The sequence below is a fragment of the Hibiscus syriacus genome, unplaced genomic scaffold, assembly GCF_006381635.1.
Source record: "Hibiscus syriacus cultivar Baekdansim isolate YM2019G1 unplaced genomic scaffold, ASM638163v2 tig00110956_pilon, whole genome shotgun sequence".
Classification (NCBI taxonomy): Eukaryota; Viridiplantae; Streptophyta; class Magnoliopsida; order Malvales; family Malvaceae; genus Hibiscus; species Hibiscus syriacus.
This window is the reverse complement of record NW_024062932.1, coordinates 1,083,824-1,108,366: the sequence shown is the minus strand read 5'-3', so window position 1 is coordinate 1,108,366 and position 24,543 is coordinate 1,083,824. Positions and strand designations below refer to the sequence as shown.

The 24,543-nt window shown below is 36.1% G+C and overlaps 1 protein-coding gene and 1 pseudogene across 1 annotated transcript; one reads left to right on the top strand and one right to left on the bottom strand.

The window, feature by feature from the left end:
* Positions 1-5,123: 5,123 nt before the first annotated feature.
* Positions 5,124-19,738, top strand: LOC120148391 (annotated as a pseudogene).
* A 414-nt stretch (positions 19,739-20,152) lies between these two features.
* LOC120148350 (P-loop NTPase domain-containing protein LPA1 homolog 2-like) lies at positions 20,153-24,214 on the bottom strand. The gene is made up of 7 exons (XM_039161507.1): positions 24,071-24,214; positions 22,902-23,236; positions 22,521-22,602; positions 22,004-22,429; positions 21,215-21,913; positions 20,929-21,039; positions 20,153-20,609 (listed from the first exon to the last, which is right to left on the bottom strand). Exons 1-7 carry the CDS (start codon positions 24,212-24,214, stop codon positions 20,460-20,462), a joined length of 1,947 nt encoding a protein of 648 aa, XP_039017438.1. The 3' UTR covers positions 20,153-20,459.
* Positions 24,215-24,543: the final 329 nt, after the last annotated feature.

Below are 24,543 nucleotides of genomic sequence, written 5' to 3'. Positions count from 1 at the left end.
AAGATAATGCATCAGTGCTAGCTGTCGTCGTCCTTGATGCAGACACAAAGCTCCTAATCCTCCGGTGATGGTTTTGGCATTTCTACATGTGCTACTGTGGAAACTGGAATCATTGCTTCGGGTATCTCATCAAATCATTTCACTCCAAATATATATTGAAGGAATAATATAAAACCCTGCAGACTGAATCTCTTACTATCATAATATTGTTTTTTTTCATTTTATAATATAAAAAACCCACACACCGGATCATTTACAAACAGAGACCAGTTTTAGTTTTTACAAACAGGAAATTTATTAACGAAGGAATTATTTTAATATTCAATGTAAAAAGTTTAAATTATCTTTTATAATCGTCTATATTCGTTTATTGATTAATTAATCTGGATTGAATATTATAGAGATGATGATAACTCTTTCAATCCAATTTATTCTATTCATGATTTAAATCTTAATTTAATTTAAATAATATAATATATCGTCCTATTAAATAAACTGATTATTTGTTTTATAATAATTTTTAACGATATTACTTTTAAAGTTAAGAGGTAAGTTTCTTATTACTGCCATGCCTGGTTTTTTTCCTATATTAACAAATAAATTTAATTTGATTAAGATTAGTGAATTTAGGTTTTTACCACTACACGTCACCTTTCATTTCATTGGTTAATGGAAGGCTTTGTTTAGGTAATTTTATATGAATAGTTCCTTTTTTAATTATTGTGTTTAATTAAAAATTAAGAAGTGGATAATGGTATACGATAAAAAATTAATATCTGAATCTAATTTGTAAAAAGATAAAAGTAAATTGAATATAATATAAATTTATCAACCATGGTGTTTGAAGAGAAAGAAGAGGCCAAGTGGCGAACAAAATGAAAAGAAAATTGAGCATCAGCCACATCAGATTGTACGAATTTGGGCCATGCCTCAGGTGGAGGCTTGATGGGACTCGTCGGGAGGTTTTCTGTTTCTTATTTCCATTTAATAGATAAGAAAACCTTTTCAATAAAATATTACAACTATAAGACACCATTAATATATTTAAGTACTATGTACTCATATAAAATGTCTTCTCACATGTGGAATTAAACGATAATAAATGCTTCAGTTATTTATGTTTAAGGTTTATCCTTAATTTTAATCTCTTAATCTTAATAAAATTCCACTTTTGGTTTTATTATTTTTTAATTAATTTAATTCTTTAACTTTTACTATATCTATGTTTTTTTATTTAGTTTGAAGTGATTATAATGCAGTATATGTTTAAAATATTTCTGAATCATTGATAATGCACCTACACTCTACAGACGCAATTGCTTGAACTCAAAACGTTTAAGAGATTGTTTTATATTTAAAAAAGATTACATGTTTCAATTGTTTTGATATTATCAAGACTAATAATTTAATTTAATCTCAGCATGAATCAAGCGAATTCGATGATAAAGAAATTATTGATATTCTTTGAGGTATTGGGTTCAAGCACAAGAAATATTAAAGGTGTGAGCGTTCACCTTGATTTAATAAAAAAATATATTCAAGGCATAATTAAATATACTAACATTATCTAAGCAAACAAAAGATTACGGGGATATGATTCAATTACGTAATATTATTTTTTTTAAAATTTTATATAGATTTAAAACAGTTAAAGGAATTAAAATAAAATTTTTAATTTTACTCCAACATTCTTTTTCTTTTATTTAGATGATATTTCTTATATTTCTTTGAAAGCTTTTCAAATTCATAAAGCATGTAATAATTACTACTTTAATATAGTTAATAGGATGAGTCTATAGTGTACTTCTCATTCTATAACATATTATTAAAGCGATGCATCGAAATGTACTACTAATAAAAATGTTCTAATTAAATAAATATTAAAAGGATAAATTATACGAATAATATTTGCATTATCTTTTTTATTTCGCTTTAGTACATAATCTTTATTTTTCCCCAAAACTATTAACGATAATGTGATGTAGCACGACATGTCAATTTTTTTTAATTTCCACATTATTTTTCTATTTATTCATCAATAGTTTTAATTATTTTTATTCAACCAATTAAATGGTGACAAATTTAATCAATTATGAGGATAAAATAAAAGAAAATATTATTGCACTAAGCATGAATTAAACCTATGCCTCTTCCATGAAATGCAAATCACTTAACCATTAAATTAAGCTACTCATTTATATTAACTTTATCATATTTTGTATTTAAATTATATAATAATATCACCACAAAGTCAATATTTTCTGGTGATTATAAAATTCAAACATATGACACTTTAAATTAATGATAGAAAGTTTAGTCATTCAACTATAAAGTGAATATATTTTTATTATATCAAATTTAATACTTACTTGTATAATTATTAAATTAAAGAATAAATTTTCACTTTATTTATAAATAAAAAATAATTAAATAATTACTTTTATGTGTTTCTAGAATTTATATTAAATTATTATAAAAGGTTTATTTATAATATTATGAAAATATTTTAAAATATTTATTTTTTAAAATCATATTATATATTTATTTGAAATAAATTATCTATTTAATCTTAAATAATATTTTACGGAACCAAAGTAATAATTAGGTAGTAAACATATAATTTACCCTAAATTTAAGTTATTTAAAATTAAATAGATAATTTAAATATAATATTATTTCAAATAAATAAATAATTGAATTTTTAAAAAATAAATATTTTTACAATATATATACTTTTTTATAATTATTCCATATAATATTTATACAAATATATTAATTATTTAATTATTTTCATTTCTAAATAAAATAAAAAATTAAATTATAATTTAATAATGATATAAGTAAGTATTAAGTTTAGTATAATAAAAAAATTACACTATAGTTGAGTGACTAAGCTTTTGGTAATTAATTTAAAGTGTTCCAAATTTAAATTTTATAATCATCGAAAAATATTGATTTTGTGGTGATATTGTTATATAAGTTAAATTCAAAATGTGGTCAAATTTACCCAAATGACTAGTTTAGTTTAATGACTGAGCAATTTATTTCTTATGTAAGGTACTCATGATAAATTCATATTAGGAGCAAGAATGATTTTATCTTTTTATTCCATAGGTGGTCATCACCTTATTGTTTGAATAAAATTAATTAAAAATATTAACAAATAAAAAAAGGTGACGTAGTAAATAAAAAAATTGACATATCATGTCACATAAACATTATCATCAATGATTTTAAAAAAATAAAGTTTAAATACAAAAATTAATCAAAAAAGATAATTTGCGTACAAAACTATATTTTATCTTTTTAACATTTACTTAATAAGGATAATATAACTAGTGGTATGTTTTAATATGTCGCTTTAGTTATATGTTATGATATGCGATGTGTATGATAGAATTTTTCATATTACATATGCTTAAGAACGTATAATGAGCATGGATGCGCGAAACAATCATCAATTTCATACCTTTGTTTTTGCTTACAAAGGATCTAAATTCAAATTCTTTTTCTCTTACACCTAAAATAATAAGACAATAAAATGAACACAACCATGCTTCCCCCCCCCCCATATAGGGAAGAAGAAAGGTTCAAAGATTTAATTTTCACAAAATGAATATTTTTTACTCAAAAGATAAAAAACATTATTTTACCATCTTTACACCTCATCATCCAATTCGAAACTAGTGAAATTCAATACTTTTAGTTGCATGAGAACAAAAGTATTTAATGGTGAATTGATTATTGAAATGAGGAAATAGGTGAATAATACTTATATTTTTTAAAATTTTTGTAATTTAATTATATATATATATATATATATATATATATATAAAGTAAGGTGATTATAAAGTAGTATTATATGTTTTAAATGTTTTTCCAATTATTTGACAATAAATGCTCAATCACTTTTACTACGGTCATTGGTGTTCAGATTTGAGATCACTAATAATAACTATTTCTTTAACTACTGAGGTAATTAATTTCGTGCAATATTTTTTTTTACATTTTTAATACATTAATCATTCCCGTAAATCTTATTTGAGATGAAATAATATGAAGATAATGGAATTCCAACTTTGCTTGAGGGCTTAAACTTATTAGATTCTTCTCGGGTAATCACTTTATGTTTGCACCAGTGTTAACAGGCCACATCAGCTGGACCTCGTGCCCACTCTTTTAATGCCATACCAAAATATAATAATAAAAAAATAAGTATAAGATAGTAAGGTGAAGTTTGGTTCGCATGAATCCCTTAAAATTAGGGGGAATTGGAATCCAATTCCACTACTTTCCCATGTTTGGTTCAAGTTTTCAAAAGGAATTGGAATCCCTCGTGGCTTCAACTTTCCATCAAATGAGAGAAAGTGAATTTCATTCATTCTATGATCGAATTCAATTCCCTTGTTGGAGGGAATTGAAATTTGATCATATTACCCTCATCAATCTTTTGGTAACTTATTCATATATTGAATAAAAATATTTTTTTATTATTTCGGATCGGGTCGGGTTTCTAATTCATATATTCGGGTCGGGTGAAACTTTATTTTGGTCGGATCGAGTCTCGGATGGAGGTTCTCTTGTTCTCGGGTCGGGTCGGGTGGATCAAAAACCCGACTCAACCCGACCCATGGTCATTCCTAATTGAGATGATTTAAACTTATGATGTTTATTAGCATGATTTTTATAATTTATTGAAACGAATAATCAATCAATAAAATTAAAATTTATTTTTTTAAAATTTTTATAATATATTGCTACATGTAATTTATAAAACAAACTAAAATTAAGCAAAAAAAATAATTTAGGGTAATACTATCATTTTACATTATTAAAATCAAATTCATCTGAACAGAATATGAAATTAGATTTCAATTCAATTTTTTGCCAATCATACAGAATATAGAATTAGATTCTAATTCCTGACAGATTCTAATTCTTTCACAGATTTTTAATCCTTCACAAATTCTAAATAAACGCTACCAAAGGGTTTTTGTTTTCCAAATCCAAAATTTTCGATGCTGTTTCCTTTTTGGGTCACTCTCAAATGTCTCAACTCGGAATCTTTCTCTCGTTTCCCTTTATATGCCTCTCTCTCTATATGGCTGTGTGTATGTGTAGTAATGGATATGGGAGAGATAGATAAACAGTCGTTGTTTGCGGATGTGGCACCATCAAGATTCACATGCAAATGCACGGTGGTGATGATAATACCCTTCTTCCCCTTCCAAACTTCATCGCCAAAGATGTTTGAAAGTGAGAATCTTGATGATGCTGCATCGGCAATAAACGACTATACACAAAATGTACTGTTTTGCACTTCTCAACAAAATCCAGTTGATTCTTTCTTCTTCTTTTTCTGTTGTTGTCAGAGTTATTTTCTTTTATACCAATCTTAATTTCATGGGGTTAATCTTTAACTAATATCCCCATGAAGTGTCGGCTTACCTAGGGTGTTTCCAAAGGTTTTTGGCTTGCAGATCTATGACTGTTGTTCTAAATCCAATAAGCGGCTACAGTGGAAATGGGTACCTTTTTCATGGAGAACGGACTATGCCCTGCTATGCCAAAAAGGTGAACTTTTATCATTAATCCGTTTCTTTCCTTTATCTTTGCTTCTTCCCACAAAAGGAAATTAGATCCATTCTTTTACTTTGCAAATCTTTGATTTTTTTTATTTCGTTCAAGATATTACTTGCCAGCGGATGTGCAAACTTTCAAGAGTGTTTACAGCAGAAACTCTGGGAAAAGGGAGGTATATATTAGATTTGTTTGGTTTTGGGATTTGATAATATCAGCTAAATAGCTCACTGCAAACTGTTTGGTTCTTTCCACCACCTTTGTCCTCCGTCTCACTAGGGAAAAGATTCAAAAACGTATTTGATTAAACACTTGTTAAAAGAAACAAACGTTTTGTGGACGAATCCAAGTGGATTTTATCTGTAGAATCAGTAGATCGTTGAAAATTGGAACTGATGTCCGGAGCTTCAAATGCGGAAGAGAGATGGTGGTGGGAACATGTCACATTATTGATAGTTTGCCATTGCCAAATGCCAATGTTTTGTGTTTGATAGGCATTAATCAACCATCCCCTCTTGTTGGTGGACCATCCGCCAGAGACGCATCCTTGCAACTTGGACCCTCAACATGTTGTCTCTTTCTCTGTGATCAATTTCAAGACTATTCAGTCCCACCGATTCCTCATCCCTTTCAATTATACACGTAACCCAGATTTTTTTCCATACAAGTGTCTAAATTTGCTTCTTTGTTCATGAAAGTGATGATTCGAGTGTCTAAAAAGTTATGGATATCTGTGTGCCTCTATCACTTTCCAAGCTGTAGGTACTCGTATATATATTAATGGCATATACCCATGGTTTCTTTCAGCTTAGTTCTTTACTGCATTAATTGTAAGCCAAACTGATACGAAAAGTTTGGCCCACTATTGATTATCTAAACTCTTACAAAGATCTACGATATACCCGTATTATCAGTTACTAGTTCTGGAAAATCCTTTTTTTACAGTCTGTTCTTCTTTAAAGAGAAACGAAGCTTTAAGAGAAGAAAATACCATGGTACTACGTCTTTAAGTTGCGTTTTAGAAATGGGGTTTAGGCTTATAGGTTTCATTAAGCTCTCAACACATCACATACTAGACAAGTTTTTGCTGGTGTCTCTTGGAGTCAGTTTCATAGCAGAAAAATCTTTCAGGTGTCCTTTCTTTTTTGGGGTTCAAACTTTCTGGGTTTTCGGTGTAAATACTAAATAGTCATATTATAAGTGGAACTTTGTAACATGTCTGTCTTGGAACTTGAGCCTTTGCCTTTGTTTGCTTCTCCAATCTTTAATCGGTTAAATAAGCTCACTTTGCTTCTCCCCCTTGAGTATGTGACTGCATCAACTCATCATCCTCCACCTATCAGCTAAATAAGTTCCCTTTGCTTCTCCAATTGTTATGGCTTTCCTGAACGGTATATACTTAAAATTTGTTATCATTATCAACTTTACTTTGGTCTGTTATAACTTTTGGGAAGGAGACACCATTGACAGACCTAGAAGTCGAACCCTACCTTTGAGGTGTGTGATTGTGAATAAAGAGCTTTAACCATGCCCCGTTAGGTTGTCGGTCAAAATGTTGCTTACAAGTACTCGATGAAAAATTCTGAACTTTTAAACTTGCAATCAATGGAAATACTTGCCTGAGAAAAATTGTTCTGAAATTCTAGCTCATCAAATGAAACTACTCTTACTATACTGTTTTGAGTAGTACTCAGAAAAATGGTTTTCCCTTCTGTAATCTGAGATCAATGTTATTCTTGGACTTGTCCTCTACCGTTTTCATTAGCTTAATAGAATGAAATTTTAGCTGGGAGAAAAAGGTGGTTGGTAATTATTTCATCCTTCAATTCATCAGATGATCATGAACTAAGTATCATCATCAATACTCCAAAAGAAAGATTGACAAAGGATGCATAGATATCATACAGTACAATGGCTGCAGCTAGTACACATGCAGCAACAGGAAGCACTATATATGCATTTATTTATATTACTGTTCTCACTAAATATGTGGGTTTGCAAACTCAAAGCTTGTTCGTTGTTATACTTTTATCTCTATTCGATTAGTCATTCTTTGAGATATATATCACATATGGATGGATATTTTCCGTATCAATTATTTTCATGCACATGATCTGGAATTCTGGAATGATAATCTGTTCTCCAGACAAGTGTATGCCTAAGGCATAATTTTATCTTCTCTTAGCTATAGGAACCAAATTGAATTAAACATAACTAGTATTATGGGATCAAACTGATAAGAGTCGAATGTAACATTAGTACTTTTCTCAACAAAATATTTGATAGTAATGATTTCTCTATACATGGCCCTATTACTTGGTAAAACACATACATACTTGCTCCGAGATTCCAAGTCATGTCGTGTAATAGGCTGGCAGCTAATAAACTTACAATAGTTTATTTTTATTGTCGGTTGTTTTGCAGAACTACTGCTGTGATGGAAGTTGTGCTTCCATCCAAGTTTTCATTTAGGTGTTTCTTCAATAATTATGTTTTAGTCGTTTCTTATTGTTTTCAAAGCATGACTCGACATCTTCACTCCGTTTCAGAAACTTCACTGAAAGCTGGATGATTCATATATATCTCAATAACTGATCTTAATCTAGGGCAAATTACAGGAAAACTATGAAATGTTTGTGATATTTTCTTATTCTTCTTCTGTGGATTAAGGAACCACAGAAGTCTTAGTGCATGATAACAGGTGATGGTTGGAAATGAAGCTGCAACAAAAAAAATACAAATGGATCTGTTATATTTCCTTAACTATAGGAATATGTTTCCTACTTAGAGCCCACCAGGTATGATGAATGAAAAATGGGATTAGACATTTAAAGCAGGCTGTCGCTTCTTTATCTCTGGTGTTCTGCAAATTTACAGGTTTTGTTGAATGGTCCCAAAAATGTTGTTATCTGGTTCATGTGATCCTAAGCTTTAAGTGGCAGACATGCAAGTTAAGGCCCAGCAGCTGGGTCTTGGGAATGAGATCTTTCGTATATTAGCTGATGAATTAATTGAGGACAATAAACCAATCGTTTAGCACCATTCTGAAAATTTAGCCACAAGTAGTAGGACAAACCAAGGTGCAACAGCCCAACCATGCTGACAAGTGAGAAGACACCTCAATTCAATTTCACACTATTATTATTTATAAACCATAAGCAAATATTTTTTTAAAAATAATAATCACAGTTAACTATGTTAAATAAAAAAAAGAATATAATAAATGTCTAAGAATTCAAAAGTTAATGCTTTATCGTATTGAAATTCATCAATTATACTCAGCGTTTTGAAAACCCGACCAAATAGGTCGGTTCAACCGGGAATCGCTACTTGGTCCGGTTCATTCTACACCGATTAAACCGCTACTAGTGAACCGGAAGGAACCGCTAAACCGGCTGTGAACCGTTCGAACCGGTTCTTTTTTTTCTAAAAAAAATTAAATCAAACGACGTCGTTTGTTAAATAAGCCGAGTCGAACTCGATTATTGCTGAGCTCGACTTGAACTCAAAAACTCACGAGCTAAAAATTATCAAGTTCAACTCGAACTCAAAATATAATATTGAAACTTGAACTCAAAAATGCTCGAACTCAAAAAAAAATTAGAATCTCGATTGAAGCCTGAAATTCAAGCTCGATTGAAGCGAAAGAATAGTTTGCTCTTTGCTCACCAAAAGGCACCATGATTTTGAATGCCAAATTACCTCTATTATTTATATAAATCAGTTGCTCTTCTATGTTTCTTAGACATACGAGATTGTTTTGTTTTCATATTTTTACTCTTTAGACTTTTGTGATGTTCTTCTATGTTTCTTAGCCATGTGAGATTTTTTTTTAAAAATTAAACCAAATGACATCGTTTGCTATGATTTTTTTAGCGCAAATTTATTTTTTGATTATAGTTATATAATTATATTTATTATTTAATATGTTTTACCTTAAATATTATGTTATAGTTGATTTGAATCATTTTGTTTCACTTGATTTTATGGTTTTTAACTTATATATGTTATAACTTGCTTTGAATATGACTTTTGATATAAAAAATTATTTTTTATTAAATATTTTTTATATTTTATTTAATTTTTTAAATAATTAATTAATTATGACATCGTCCGGTTCTTTCGACCGACCTGACCGGTTCGACTTGTTGAATCAGTGAACCGGTAGCACGGCCGGTTCGCTGACCGGTCCGATTCTAAAAACCATGATTATACTAACCAATTATTTTATCTAAAACTATAAGAAAAATATAAACTAACAGTTGAATAGTAAAAATAAGACCGAGTGACCTCGTGAAAAATCTTCGTGTTATGCTCTTCATTTTTAAAAAAATACAAATAAGATCCTTGTTAACATTTAACAGTGAAAATGAGTACATCAACATTAAATAACAATAGAATATAACATCACATTGAAAATTGAGTTTACCACAATTCAAGTACATCATATATGAAATAATTACAAGTAACTTTCAATAAAAAATAATTAAAAGATGTAACATAGGACCAAATCAGTAAAATAACTAAATAAACATCAATTGAAGAGTTGATGATAAATTCAACCTTGAAAAAAATCTTACACAAATAAGATAGAATCATGTTACGAAAATATCAATTATTTTTTTATAAAAATTGATATTTTATTAAATAAAATAAAACAATAACATTTATAAAATAAAACTTAGAAGTATAGAAATAGTATTTTTAATGTTTTTATTCAAAGTAATTAATTTTTGAATATTAAGGATAAAAATTACAAGAGGCTTTTGTACTTAAAAAAATTGTGTCCCTCATAAAAGTATCAAAGTTCTTTTCTTAAAAAAAATTTTAATATGACACTTTGATCAATTTTTTTCATCATTGATTGTTACGTTATTGATGTAGTAGTTCAAAATGTTAACGTGACAGTCCATGTTGATTAATAACGTGACAAATAACAACATAGTTAACTTAAACATGACAGATGAATTATCACATCAGTATCGTGAACTATTACGTCAGCACTAACGGTCAAACGACAAAAAACATTGGTCAAAGAACTACATTGAGTTTATTTTTTTTTAGCTGAATGACTACATTAAAAGAAAAAAATATGATAGTCACATTATTATTTTTAAAATTACATGGATTTGCCTTTTATGTAAGGCTTAATAGAAAAATAAGTGTTTGAACTTTGCCTCGAAAAGTATTTTAGTGCTTAAAGAATTTTTCGCTAAAATTAGATGTCTAACGTTTTCATCGGAACACTTAGATATCTGGACCGTAACACCGTTAAATTTAACCTTAAGTGACACGTGTCAAACTCTCGTAATTTTGAGAATTTATTTTTTAAAATTAAAAAATATTCTTTTATTAAAAAAAACCCAACAGCCCTCCACGTGCAACAACCCCCTTCCCCTTCCATGGTTCTCGATCGGCAAGTTGTGACTATCACCAATGTCATCATTAGCATCAACGTCGACCCTTGATCAAATTTTCGTCGACCTTTCGTCGTATGTTGTCACCGTTTGATGTGGAGAAATGTTCAAAGATTCGTCAGATTTTAAGCCACTGTCGTTGTTTTTTGTCGATTTCGGCAAATCCCGACATCTGTAAGCCACACCACCACTACCATTCGAACCACCGTGTAATTCCGTTCAAAACTCATCCTCTTCGTCGCTCCGTCGGTGCTCCTCCGGTGTTCCATCGTGGAGATTAAGATTTTAAAGGTTAGAATATGGTATTGGGGATTTTAGAGATTTAAGGGGTTTGGGTAACGGTAAGGGTAAAGATTGATTAATTGGTGGTTGATAACGGGTGGGTGACCGTTCGACGATGATGATAGTGGTAGGAGATGATCGACAACGATTGATAATGAGATTGAAATGAGAAATTTTAATTTTTTAGAATTTTTTTATAATTTCAAGAAAAATTTGGGGTTTGTTATAAATAAATTAAGTTTTTTTATTAAAAATAATATTTTTATTATTAAAAATTTTAAAAATATAAACATATACACCAAAAAATGTAATTAAAAAATTGTTAAACATCAATTTTTTTTTAAAAAAAATCTTTACACACCGCAAACATTTTTCGAGGCAAAGTGTAACTTATTTTTCTATTAAGCCTTTACCTAAATATTAAGAATCCGGGTTTGGGGTAAAAACAAATGAAGAATTGGCTTGAAGGGGCTGAGAAGAGTAGAGCAGTCCAGTTCCGAACTCCAAATGACTCCAAAGCCTTCTCAAAACCCTGAGATCATCGGCTTCAACCCTTTCTCCGAAACCTTACCAACACCTACCGGACCTTATCTCCCAATTCCTCACGGCATCTAAGCCCATTGATGCCTCTTCTCTTCGCCATCTCAATTCCACCACTTTCCATGACATCCTCACAAACCCACATCTCAAAGCCTCCAAATGCTATCGTTCCTTTAACTTTGTTGTCAAGAACCAATCTATGCTTTCCTTCAAACCCGATCTTCAGGATCACGTGACCCTTGTTTCTAGGCTTCTAAAAGCTAGGTTGTTTGCTGATGCTGAAGCTATGATGAAAACTGTGTCGATTGATGAGAATCTCAGGTACCCTTTTCTTGTTATAGCCTCTGCTGTTGAGAATTGATGTGTCAAGTCTAAAGTTATTTCAAAGTTTTTTTTTAATTTAATGCTTAAAGTTTACTCAGACAGTAGGAAATTCAGTGAGGCATCAAAGGCTTTTGATTTTATGAAGAACAATGGGATTCAGATTGATGAGAGAACTTGTACTGTTCATTTAAATGCTCTTAAGAAATCTGATGAATTGGGGTTGGCTTTAGATTTCTTTGATCAAATGGTACAAACAGGTCTTGAGATTTCCGTTTATTCATTGACATCTGTGATTGATGGGTTGTGTAGAAATGGGGATATAAAGAAAGGTAGAGAGTTAATGGAGGAGATGTCCGACAGAGGGATTAAAGGCAATGTAATAACTTATAATACACTGATAGATTCATGTGCAAAAAGATGGGACTTTGAGGAATTGGATTTAGTGTTAGGTTTGATGAACATAGTGTCACGGACTTAGCCTAGTTGGTTCGGTTGCTAATCCGTGTGGCACTCGAAAGGTACGCTTCCCAACCAAGTCAGCCTTAATCTCGTAGATCTGATCAAGCATAAACAAACATCGCGTTAGATCTTTATAGCCACATGGTCCTTCGACCAATAATCCGAGCCCGTGGGGCATAGCGGATGCACACCTCAACTCCCGGACTTCTCCGAGAGAAAAATGTTTTATTAATAAAAGAAACATCGGGTTACAGAAGACTCACCCACACCACCGATTAGGCCGTAGGGGCGGCCCTCGATGATGTTCACAAGACACGTACCTTTACCTGTGGATCAGCCCAAACTTTGCCGGCTGTCCACCCCCTACATATATGCAAAAACAAAATAATAGAAATGCTACCTATAGACGTTGAAATGCTCGAACAGGGGACAGTAAGTCATACCCCCACTCCCTACCTAAAACATTAAAATGCTTGAAAAGAGGACAAGCTTATTCTACCCTGCCACTAGGCCCTATACATGGTTGGCCTTGGCGTACCTACCCGGTTGTGGCCCCATAAAAGGGACGGTCACGACAATCTCCCCCACCTAATTTGTCGACGTCCTCGTCGACTGCTTGGCCTGAAACTCTTCAATCTTTTGCTTGAATGCCCTGAGATCATACTCTCTTTCCCAAGTGTTCTCTTCCTGATCAAAGCCTCCCCACTTGACTAGATACTCCCGTCTTTGCTTTCCACCCACCTTAACAATTCTCCCTGCTAGAATCTCGTCAACATGACGCTGTGAGGGTGGTTGTGTGCCGATTGACTCCCTAGCAGACATACTCTGATTATCGATATTGGGATCGGTGTGAAACGGCTTCAAATTGCTCACATGGAAGACAGGGTGAACTCTCATCCAAGTAGGAGGGTTAACTTTGTACGAAGCATTCCCCACCTTTGCTACTATTAAGACTGGACCCTCGTACTTACGCACCAAGCGACGATCCCTCTGGCGCAAAAATCTAAGTTGTTCTGGCATCAACTTGACTAGCACCAAATCTCCAACCTGAAAGTGTAGGTCTCGCCTATTACGATCTGCGCATTTCTTCATACGCTTCGTTGCTTTCTCTAAGTAAGCCTTGGCAATCTCCATATTCTGCTTCCACCCCCACAAATTTGAGGCACGAGGGCATCTACCTTGAGAGGTCTCATCCACAGTGTGAGGAAGTCTTGGCTGCTGACCTGTCACCAGTTCAAAAGGGCTTTTATTAGTAGACGAACTCTTTTGTGAATTAAAACATAATTGCGCCACATCCAATAATGGAGGCCAGTTCTTCTGATTGGCCTGAATAAAGTGCCTCAAGTACTCCTCCAAGAGTCCATTAAATCGCTCAGTCTGACCATCTGTTTGAGGGTGGTAACTCGACGAAAAGTTGAGTTGTGTCCCCAATAACTGGAACAATCATTTCCAAAATTTCCCAATAAATCTTCCATCTCGGTCACTGACTATGCTCTGAGGAATGCCCCAATATTTCACCACATGTTTGAACACCAACTTAGCAGTCTCTTCCGCCGAACAATACTTTGATGCTGGTATAAAAGTGGCATACTTCGAGAACCTGTCCACTACCACCAAAATTGATCCAAGATCTCCTACTCGAGGCAAGCGTGATATAAAATCCAAGGAGATACTCTCCCAAGGTCGGGCGGGTACGGGTAGTGGCTCGAGCAACCCAACAGTCCTCTGTCGATCTACCTTATCTTGTTGACAGATAAGACATGTCTTGGTGTAATCCATCACATCTTGGCGCATTTGAGGCCAATAATACCCTTGTCCCAACAAAGCAACAGTACGCCTCCAACCAGGATGCCCGGCCCATGGGGTATCATGGCATTCCTTCAACAGCTTTTGTCGTAGATTTCTAGCTCGAGAAACAAACATTCGTGGCCCCTTTGTCATCAATAAGCCATTTTCTATCCAAAAACATTTCGAAACACCCTTTTTAACCATCTCCATAAGGGCCTCCACTTGCGAATCTTGCTTGGAAAAGTTCACAAGGAGCTGACGAATTTCATTGGACACTCTACTAGCGGATATAGGGGCCACACATCGGAGTGCTGCCAAATCTGCCCTGCGACTCAAAGCGTCAGCAACCTGATTCTTTTTCCCCGCCTTATGCTCAAAGTTGAAGTCAAACTCGGCCAGAAACTCTTGCCATCTAGCTTGCTTTGCTGTTAGTTTCGGTTGTGTAAGGAAGTGGCTAATTGCTGTATTATCGGTCTTTACCACAAATTTGGAACCCAACAAATAATGCCTCCAAATCCTCAAGCAATGAATTACTGCGAGAAGTTCTTTCTCTGGAGCCGTATATCTCGCTTCAGTTTCATTTAGCTTCCTACTCTCAAACGCCACGGGATGTTTGTCCTGTAAGAGTACGCCTCCAATTGCATAGTCGGATGCGTCTGTCTCTACTTCTAGAGGTTTTTCCAGGTCTGGCAAGGTAAGCACTGGTTCACTGATTACAACCTTCTTTAAATCGTCAAAGGCCTCTTGACAGTCCTTGGACCAAACCCACTCGCAGCCTTTCTTTAGCAAATCGGTGAGTAACTTTACTCTACGAGAATAACCTTCTACGAATCGTCTATAATAATTGGCCAAACCAAGGAAAGATCTAAGCTCACTAACATTTTGTGGGGTCGGCCACTCCTGGATAGCCTTCACCTTCTCTTTATCCATACGAATGCACCCTCGTTCAATGATGTGGCCCAAAAATTGGACTTGCGTTTGGACGAAAGCACATTTCTCCTTCTTCACAAACAACCGATTTTCCCGTAATCTCGTCAGCACCAACCGAAGATGCTCCAAGTGCTCTTCTATAGAATTGCTAAAAATCATTATATCGTCCAAGTAGATGACTACGAATTTATCGAGATAGTCATGGAACACCTGGTTCATCAAAGTGCAGAAAGTAGCGGGAGCATTGGTTAGTCCAAAAGGCATAACAAGAAATTCAAATGCTCCATACCGAGTTACACATGTCGTCTTTGGCTCATCTCCTTCGGCCACTCTCACTTGATGGTATCCCGACCTGAGATCCAATTTCGTGAAATACTTGGCATTACTCAGCTGGTCGAACAAATCAGCAATCAACGGAATGGGATATTTATTCCTAACAGTCACTTTGTTTAATGCTCTATAATCAACACATAATCTCAAAGTCCCATCATGTTTTCTCTGGAATAACACAGGTGCCCCGAAAGGTGACTTCGAGGGTCGAATAAATCCTGCTTGGAGCAACTCATCCAATTGTTTCCTCAACTCTGCCAACTCCGGAGAACTCATCCGATATGGGCATTTCGCAGGAGGTTTTACTCCCGGAATTAATTCAATCTCATGGTCCACCAACCGTCTAGGGGGCAACTCTTTCGGCAATTCACCCGGCATTACATCCTCAAAATCTCTCAGCACTTCTTGAACATTCCTGGGCACCATGCCAAGATTGTCATCCTCTTTGGAAATTGGAAAGACTAAGAAGGAGGGCTCCCCTTTTTACACCCCTCTCTTAAATTGGATAGCGGACAATATCTTCTTCCCAGGACGAGGGAGAATCGTAGCTGGTACCACACATGGCTGCTCCCCCATGAACATTAAACAACTTGATGCCGGAACAGGAATCACCTGGGATGCCATCATAAAATCGAGCCCTAATACCACGTCAAAATCATCCATATGGGAAACAGTGAAATCTACACTTCCTTCCCAAGACCCAAGCTTGATACTGACCCTCTTCACACCTCCACATATCATTGAAGCAGCAGAGTTAACTGCTTTCATTTGTCCCACCTCCTTGGTGACAATCAACTTACATCTCTCCGCTTCCTCAGGAGAGATAAACGTATCTGTGGCCCCTGTGTCGACTAGAGCTTTAGAGGTTTTCCCATTTACTGAGATGTCCACATACATAAATCCCCTCTCTGGTTCTTTCCTCAAGTTACTCAACTGAGACTGTAATGCAGTTATGAATCGGATGGAGCCCATTCTAGCCGGCTTAGGCTCAGTATCTCCCATCGAAGCGTTCACTCTTTCTCCGTCCTTTGTTGTTGCAACCATGGCATTAAAAGCACTTCGTTGTGGACACTCTGCAACCCGATGAGGTCCATTGCAAAGAAAACACCTTAACGAGGGTCTATTCCCTCCATTGCTCGATCCAGGACCAGTAGGGACTTTATTTTGAGCTGGGTCCCTTCCAGGGACTCTTCTATTTGCTCCCCAACTCGATGTCTTCTCCCCTCGAGCCAACTTGTTCCCACTAACCTGTTGGGTGTTAGCTCCACTCACAGAAGGCGTCTTGCGCTTTCCAGGATGATCGTTATAATCATTAAGGCACTCGGCAGCAGCTATCGCTACTGTCAAATCTTGAACCTTCTGTCTCTGCAACTCGAGTCTAGCCCATGGCTTGAGCCCTTCAAGAAAATGAAACAACTTATCTCTTTCTGACATATCCTTTATATCCCATCAAGGTGAGAACTCTCTCACATACTCCCGTATAGTCCCAGTGTGGGATAATTCCCTTAGCTTCTTACGAGCGTTGTAATCAACATTCTCGGGGAGGAAGGATGTCTTCAACTCCTTCTTTAACGCATCCCAAGTTGTAATGGAGCACACTCCATCTTTGAACTTGGACCGCCACCATAACTTGGCGTCGCCACCTAGATACATCGAAGCCATTGCCACCTTATCTTCCTCAGACTCCGTGCGCATAGCTCGAAAATACTGCTCTATGTCAAATAAGAAATTCTCAAGCTCTTTAGCATCCCTCGCTCCATCAAAGCGTTGAGGATCAGGGATCTTGGCTCGTACGCCCACTCTTTCAATAGGGTTTGCGGTCAAACTAGCTACCGCTGCCTGAAGCACACTGACTTGAGCCTTCAGCTTATCATACCCAAGTTGTATCACGCCTATGGCATCTCTTGCCTCATTGCCCAAATCAGTCACTGTCTCGAGCAAATCTTCTTGGGTCTCCTCTACTCTCCTCATACGATCACCAGATATCATATGAGCTCTAAGGGCAGCTAGTGCGGCTTCGATCTCTTCTAGCTTACTTCGATCAACCGAACCAGTCTCTTGCACAACTGGCTCGGTAGCTTCCTGCTCTACACCTCTGTGAGAGCTTGTCGATCCGCCATTTCGTGTGCGAACCATTCTCGGTGCAACCGGCTCAGTAACTTCCTGCTCTACACCTCTGTGAGAGCTTGTTGCTCCGCCATTTCGTGTGTGAACCATTCTTTGTAACTCGCTGGCACCTCTATGCCTGCAACACAAATAAGCACAATCGTGCCTAAATTAGGAAGGAAAAGAGCACCGCTGTGCTGAATCCATAGCACCTCTGTGCTAGAATTAACGATTGAGCACCTCTGTGCTTCAATCGAGAGCTGACACCTCTGTGTAGCCAAAAGTGATTGAGCACCTCTGTGCTTCAATCGAGAACTGACACCTCTGTGCAGTTAAAAAAAATGACTGAGCACCTCTGTGCTTCAGCTGGGAGCTGACACCTCTGTGTAGCTAAGATGATTGAGCACTTCTGTGCTTCAATCGAGGACTGACACCTCTGTGCAGCCAACTATGACTGAGCACCTCTGTGCTTCAATCTAAATTCTGGCACCTCTGTGCATTGGAATGATTGAGCACCTCTGTGCTACAATCTAAAATCAAGCACCTCAGTGCTTTTACAAATGACCGAGCACCTCCGTGCTGCGGCCTGAGGCAAAGCACCTCTGTGCTAGGTTTAGCACTTGTGCACAGCTGTGCCACAAGCAGGTAACAAGCACTATCATGCTTTACTCAACAAAATGAGCACCTCCGTGCTTTTAGTAAATGAACACGCACCTCTGTGCTCTGATACCAAGTGTCACGGATTTAGCCTAGCTGGTTCGGTTGCTAATCCGTGTGGCACTCGAAAGGGACGCTTCCCAACCAAGTCAGCCTTAATCTCGTAGATCTGATCAAGCATAAACAAACATCGCGTTAGATCTTTATAGCCACATGGTCCTTCGACCAATAATCCGAGCCCGTGGGGCATAGCGGATGCACACCTCAACCCCCGGACTTCTCCGAGAGAAAAATGTTTTATTAATAAAAGAAACATCGGGTTACAGAAGACTCACCCACACCACCGATTAGGCCGTAGGGGCGGCCCTCGATGATGTTCACAAGACACGTACCTTTACCTTTGGATCAGCCCAAACTCTGCCGACTGTCCACCCCCTACATATATGCAAAAACAAAATAACAGAAATACTACCTATAGACGTTGAAATGCTCGAACATGGGACAGTAAGTCATACCCCCACTGCCTACCTAAAACATTAAAATGCTTGAAAAGAGGACAAACTTATTCTACCCTGCCACTAGGCCCTATACATGGTTGGCCTTGGCGTACCTACCCGGTTGTGGCCCCATAAAAGGGACGGTCACGACAGCACGAGTAGATTTTAATGTGGAGACTTCTAAATTTCTGATCCATGGGTATACAAGCTATGGGAAAATCGAAGATGCGGAAAGGTTGGTCATGGAGATGCATGGTGAAGCTTTACAAGTTGATGCTTATATGTTTAATTTGATGATAAATGGGTATTGTAAATTAGGATCAATAGAGAATGTGTTATTGTTGTTAATTAGAATGAGCAATAGAGGCGTAAAGCCAAATGCGGATACATATTGGCCTATAATAAATTGGTATTCTAAGGTTGTAGGAATGGAGATGATGATGAAGTATGTAAAGACAGATGCAAAAGATGGAATTGAGTTGGACAAGGTTATGTATGATATGTTGATCAATAGGTTTTGCCAGAATGGAATGGCTGATGAAGCTTTTGAGTTGCCAATCGAGATGGAGAGGAAAGGATTTCATGCTGATGTATCATTATGTAATCAGATAGGAGAACTATTGTGTGAAACTAATCAGACTGAGAAAGCAAAGATGCTGGTGAACATAATGATTAAAAGGGGTAAATGCCCTAAGACGGTAAGCTTCACATCTGCAATCAGTTAATATTGATGCTTCATGAGATGCACAATGTTACTCCTGACTTGGTACTTCTTTATTTGGTTGAGCATTGTGTATTAGATGTATCGAAGTGCTCCAATGCAAAATGTATACAAAGATAATATAGAACTCGATTCTTGATGATGCGGTTCTCCTGCCTAAAGATTTCTACAATAAAATGTGTACAACTATTTCATCCTAGTCAATGGGCATATCCACTTTTAAAGAATTTTTTCTGCTCGTTTGATGTTCGGTTTATCAATACTTCAATCCTTGTTGTTTGGTCCTGCCAGCCAAAGACACTTCATCTGCCTTAGCAAAGATCATGATGAAATTTTTTCCTTCCAGTTAATAGCTACTTGAGAAGTTAAGAGGTTCTTAATTATGCTTGTTGCATCCCACTTAATGAGTTTCTGATAAAATGGTATCTTAACTATACACACTTAGAAGGCTTGCTAATTGTGCTGTGTCCCTGATTTGATCTTGGCCAAAACAAGCCTTTGTACATAATTTGCTCATGGAATTTGTCAACAAGCAATAACACACTATTGAAGCATCATATTGCCATTTCCCAGTCATGCAACAATACCATACAGCATCAGTATAATGAGAGCAGAAAATGGCTGGCAGGGTTAGCTACTTAATTCAAGTGACCCAGTGGTTACAAGCCACGGAATGGTACATGAACAAAATTGCTTCGCGACCTTGGAGTGCTGAGGGAGCCTTTCATCATTGGAACGTTGCCTAAAGGTGACAATCCCATGTCATTCTTCTCCATAAGCATCGCAGAGTAAGAGCAGAGTGGCTCAGAAAACTACTTTGCTCCGCTTTCAAAGAAGAGATCCAAATTCCTGTTGTATTACTATATCACGAGGGAATTCTTCCTCATCTGAGCAGTGGCCACTCTCCTGCACGTCCTGCATTGCCAGGTCATCATACTCTTCATCTGACTTTGTTGAGCCTTCATCAACAGAACCTACCTATACAACAGAAATAGAGAAAAATCAGTAAAACTCCTCCCACAATCTTAAAGCAGTATTTAAGACCTTATTTCATCCTGAAGACCACTAATTAGACAGCAGAACCAAATGACATTTCAGTCATCCAACTTTCGTAAAATGTACCAATGAAACAAGCTTACAATGTAGATAAAAACTACATATAAAATGAACTAACAAGAACTACACTGGGTATGACTGCATAGCAGTTTACTATACCTTTGCAAATAATCTTTAAATTCAATGTCATAATGATATATAAATATTTTCACCTTTTGGAGAGTCTAACACGAGTTCATACCTCTTCATGGAGCAGTTTATCACCTTCATCACTAAAATCCTCATCACTGTCCACCTCAGGTGGTTCGTCAACTTCTTCATCGCTGCCATACACCGAACTTTCCTCCTTTAACTGTAATATAAAAATAGAATCAATAGACCGAGCCTAATATAAGAAAGCAATAATAAATTAAGATTAACAGCAATAAAAAGTGACTTCAGCTTTTTTATTTTGACATTTGCACATCAAAGCTAACTACAAGCACTGGTAAAGAGTACTAAAAGAAAAGAACTGTGTAAGATGCTACCTCCTTTGAAGGACAATCAGACATCCTCGGTGAGCTGCAGCAGGAAGATTGGTATCTACTTCCATTATCAATCCCATCAAATCTTGACTCATCTACACTTCCAGCATGACTTGTTCCACTATCACTAGGCCAGGCACTAATTCCATAGTGACCAAATTGAAGATTAACAGGTTCGGCCTTGCCAATTGTTAAGGGTCCATACAATGGAATCCCATTACTATCAAGGGATTCCACTGACCAAGCCTTTGCTACAGATCCATCGATGTTAAGAAGAGCCATTAGTCGCCTAGAAGAATCATTCCTCTGGATCAACTGAAACATACCCTTGGAGCTGAGTGAATTGGTAGCACACTGATTCCAGTATTCCTCATCAACAACAGCAACTGTATTTGTTATAGGATCATAGAGTGTCTCCCCGGCTTCACGCCTACGGAGGCAACTGAAAACTGTTGCATGTATGGCAGCCACACTTTTGTCAACGTTTGTGTTGTTTATTTTTGGGACGTAATGCTTGTCAGCACGATTACATAGATAATCTTGTATCATCCTGATATTCCTTATATACTTCACATATTTATTTTTAGCAGGATCCAATGTCATGTACTTTGCACGAACTGCAAATCTTTCCAAGTGTTTGTCTTCATTTGTAATGTATATCATGAATGGTATGATTGAGAGGTGTTTCTTCATAAGCCCCATCTGCACATGAAAAATAAATAAATTTTAAAAAACAAGGTGAGGGAAATGAACACATCAGATGGCAGGGAATCAACAAAAATGTCCACTTACAACAAAATTAAGGCTCAAGTGAACACCCTCGACTACTACAGACTCTTTCCTCTCTTCCCATGCAGTAATTAGTCTGTCTAGACTGTCAATAACCATTTCACTTTGTGCCTTGAATCCTTCAACTGCCATCTGTCTGGGGCCAATCAATTCGGTACTAGTAGAACCACCCTCCACTGGTCGGGCATCAGACTTTCCACCTGAAGAACAATCAGCTAGCTCACTCTGAGAAGGTGACTGAGAATTGCCAGCCAACCTTTTAGCTCTTTTTTTAGCCTTAGCTTCTGCAACTGCCACAGGATCCAAACACTCCCCTGCATGGTAGGTTGAAGACCAGAGTAAAGGATTTTCCTTCTCATCTACGAAACTCCTCATCATATGGCGAATAGAGTCAGTTGAAATCACAGTTGTAATTCCCAACCTGCTACCCTGCACGGCATGATCCAAAGCACTAAGATTACATGAAGATGTAGTTGGGAGCGCTAGAGCCAACCAACATTATTATGCATAACAAACATACCAGCAAAGCAGACAAAGTAGATTTGCCACAACCACTAGTGCCACACAACAACACAGTAACAGATTCCTTCCTCTCACGGATTCTGCAGTGAAAACCTAACAGAGTTACCAAGGGAGATAATACATGTTCCATTAAAAAAATTGGAATATTTGTGATAATGGAGAAAATCGAGCTTGAGTAGACTATCAACTGAAAGATATTGTGATGTCAAATATGACAGAATCATGAAGTGTGAAATACCCATCTCCAAGCAACCATAATCAACTCTAGAAATTTGCAAGAAAAATGAAATCTAGAGGAATATATGCATATGCCAAGAAGAAATTAATTTGTCATGCATTATTGAAATTTCTTTTGTTAAGTATGAGATGTATACAATACCTGCATGCCAAAACCAGGTCAGCCCTCTGGTTTGGACCAACATACTTATATTCAGCCAGAGCATCACAGACAACATCTAAGAAAGTTCTTCTTTCAACAATTACTGATGTACGCCTTTTGTACAGCTCGAATGGTATAAGTATATTTCTACCATCGTTGTTAGAAGCTAAACAGCTGCCTTCCTCCACTCTACAAGCATCATCAAAGGTAGGACAGACATCTTTCTTTTCAGTGTTCCCTTTCAACCCATCAGAATTGAATATCTCACTTTTCCCATGTAGTAGTGAGTTGTAAGAAGGTTCCCTTCTTATCAACTCAAAAACTCTCTTGCTAATCTGGTAAGAAATACAAAGACTGCATTCAGCAAAAGGATCTACTTTCCATAACAGCTAAGGAACATGAGAAAAAACCACTAATGTGAGGCTAGAAAATTAAATATGAAATGACATATCTCAACAACACCAGAATAAAACAAAAGCAGACAATAATTCAGATTGAGGAAATGACCAAGCCCCAAACTCAATGTGCATACATATATGAAGTAATTGTTTCAAGTGTCACCCTCTCACTGAGCATGATAATGAGGACTTCTACCTCCCAATAGGAAGCAGAAGGTAAATCACAAACAAAAATAAAACAGATAACATGCACATCATCAGCCAAGCAAATTACTCGATCGTAAAGGGACCACAAAGTAGAACAAGATTCAGAACGCGGAGATGACAACAAAAATGGAAACAGGTCAGAGCTAATTCCATCTTAATTGATTTTGACCATTTGCAAAATTGTGAAAACTTTTGCGGAAATAAATAGGAACCTAAAAAACTAAGCCATTCAAGCACCTCGTTTTAGAGGTAGAATAAGAAGCTATATCCGGTCAAAATTCTATGACAACGACAGAATGCTTATTCTTTCACAAACCGTAGGAAAAAAGATTGTTAAATTTTGTATATTGACTCGGCATTATAGCTAAAAAAACATGCAAAATTGGAAAGGTATTTATAGAAGACGTTATAAGAAATCCAGATCTATCAAGTCATCATCCACACTTTTACTTTATTATTTTATAACTATAATATATCAATCAATCAAAAAGAAAAGAACTAATATATACGAAGAAAACCGTAATTCAGTGAAATCAACGAAATTGCCAGAAGTAAAAAAAAAACCTTGAAGGCATGACGAGCTTTGCAGCCCATGAGTTGGAGAGTGCTTTGAAGAACGGAGCGCGTGTATCGGAACGACGACGTCTCCTGCTTCTGATCTTCGTCAACCACCACTATGTACAACACCTTCAGTAATTCTCCCATCATATGTATTTCTGCAATAAAAAAAAATCAAATCAAAATGTCAACGTTTAGAAATAACGAAATGTAGGAGAATCGATGGAGAGCAGTTGAGTCATCCAACCTGAAATTATATAGAGCGAAATGAGCCGAACGAGAGGGAGAGAGAGAAGATGGGCTATTAAGATTTGTTTTGTCTATAAATAATCAAATGCGATAAATGCCTATTTGAAGTAGAGACGAAGAAAAACAGAGGGAAATTATCTACAGCAATTTCTTGATCGAGTCATCACGCGAGAAAACAAGAGTCCTTTGTTTCCATACTTTCTCTCTCTCTCTCTAACTTTAGAGCAAAA

Coding starts and splice junctions, on each gene's coding strand:
- LOC120148350 (XM_039161507.1), bottom strand. CDS start 24,214: ATGATGGGAGAATTACTGAAGGTGTTGTACATAGTGGTGGTTGACGAA. Junction 22,603..22,901: donor GACCTGGTTTTGGCATGCAG/GTATTGTATACA, acceptor TTTTCACTGCAG/AATCCGTGAGAGGAAGGAAT. Junction 20,610..20,928: donor ATAAACTGCTCCATGAAGAG/GTATGAACTCGT, acceptor TCTGTTGTATAG/GTAGGTTCTGTTGATGAAGG.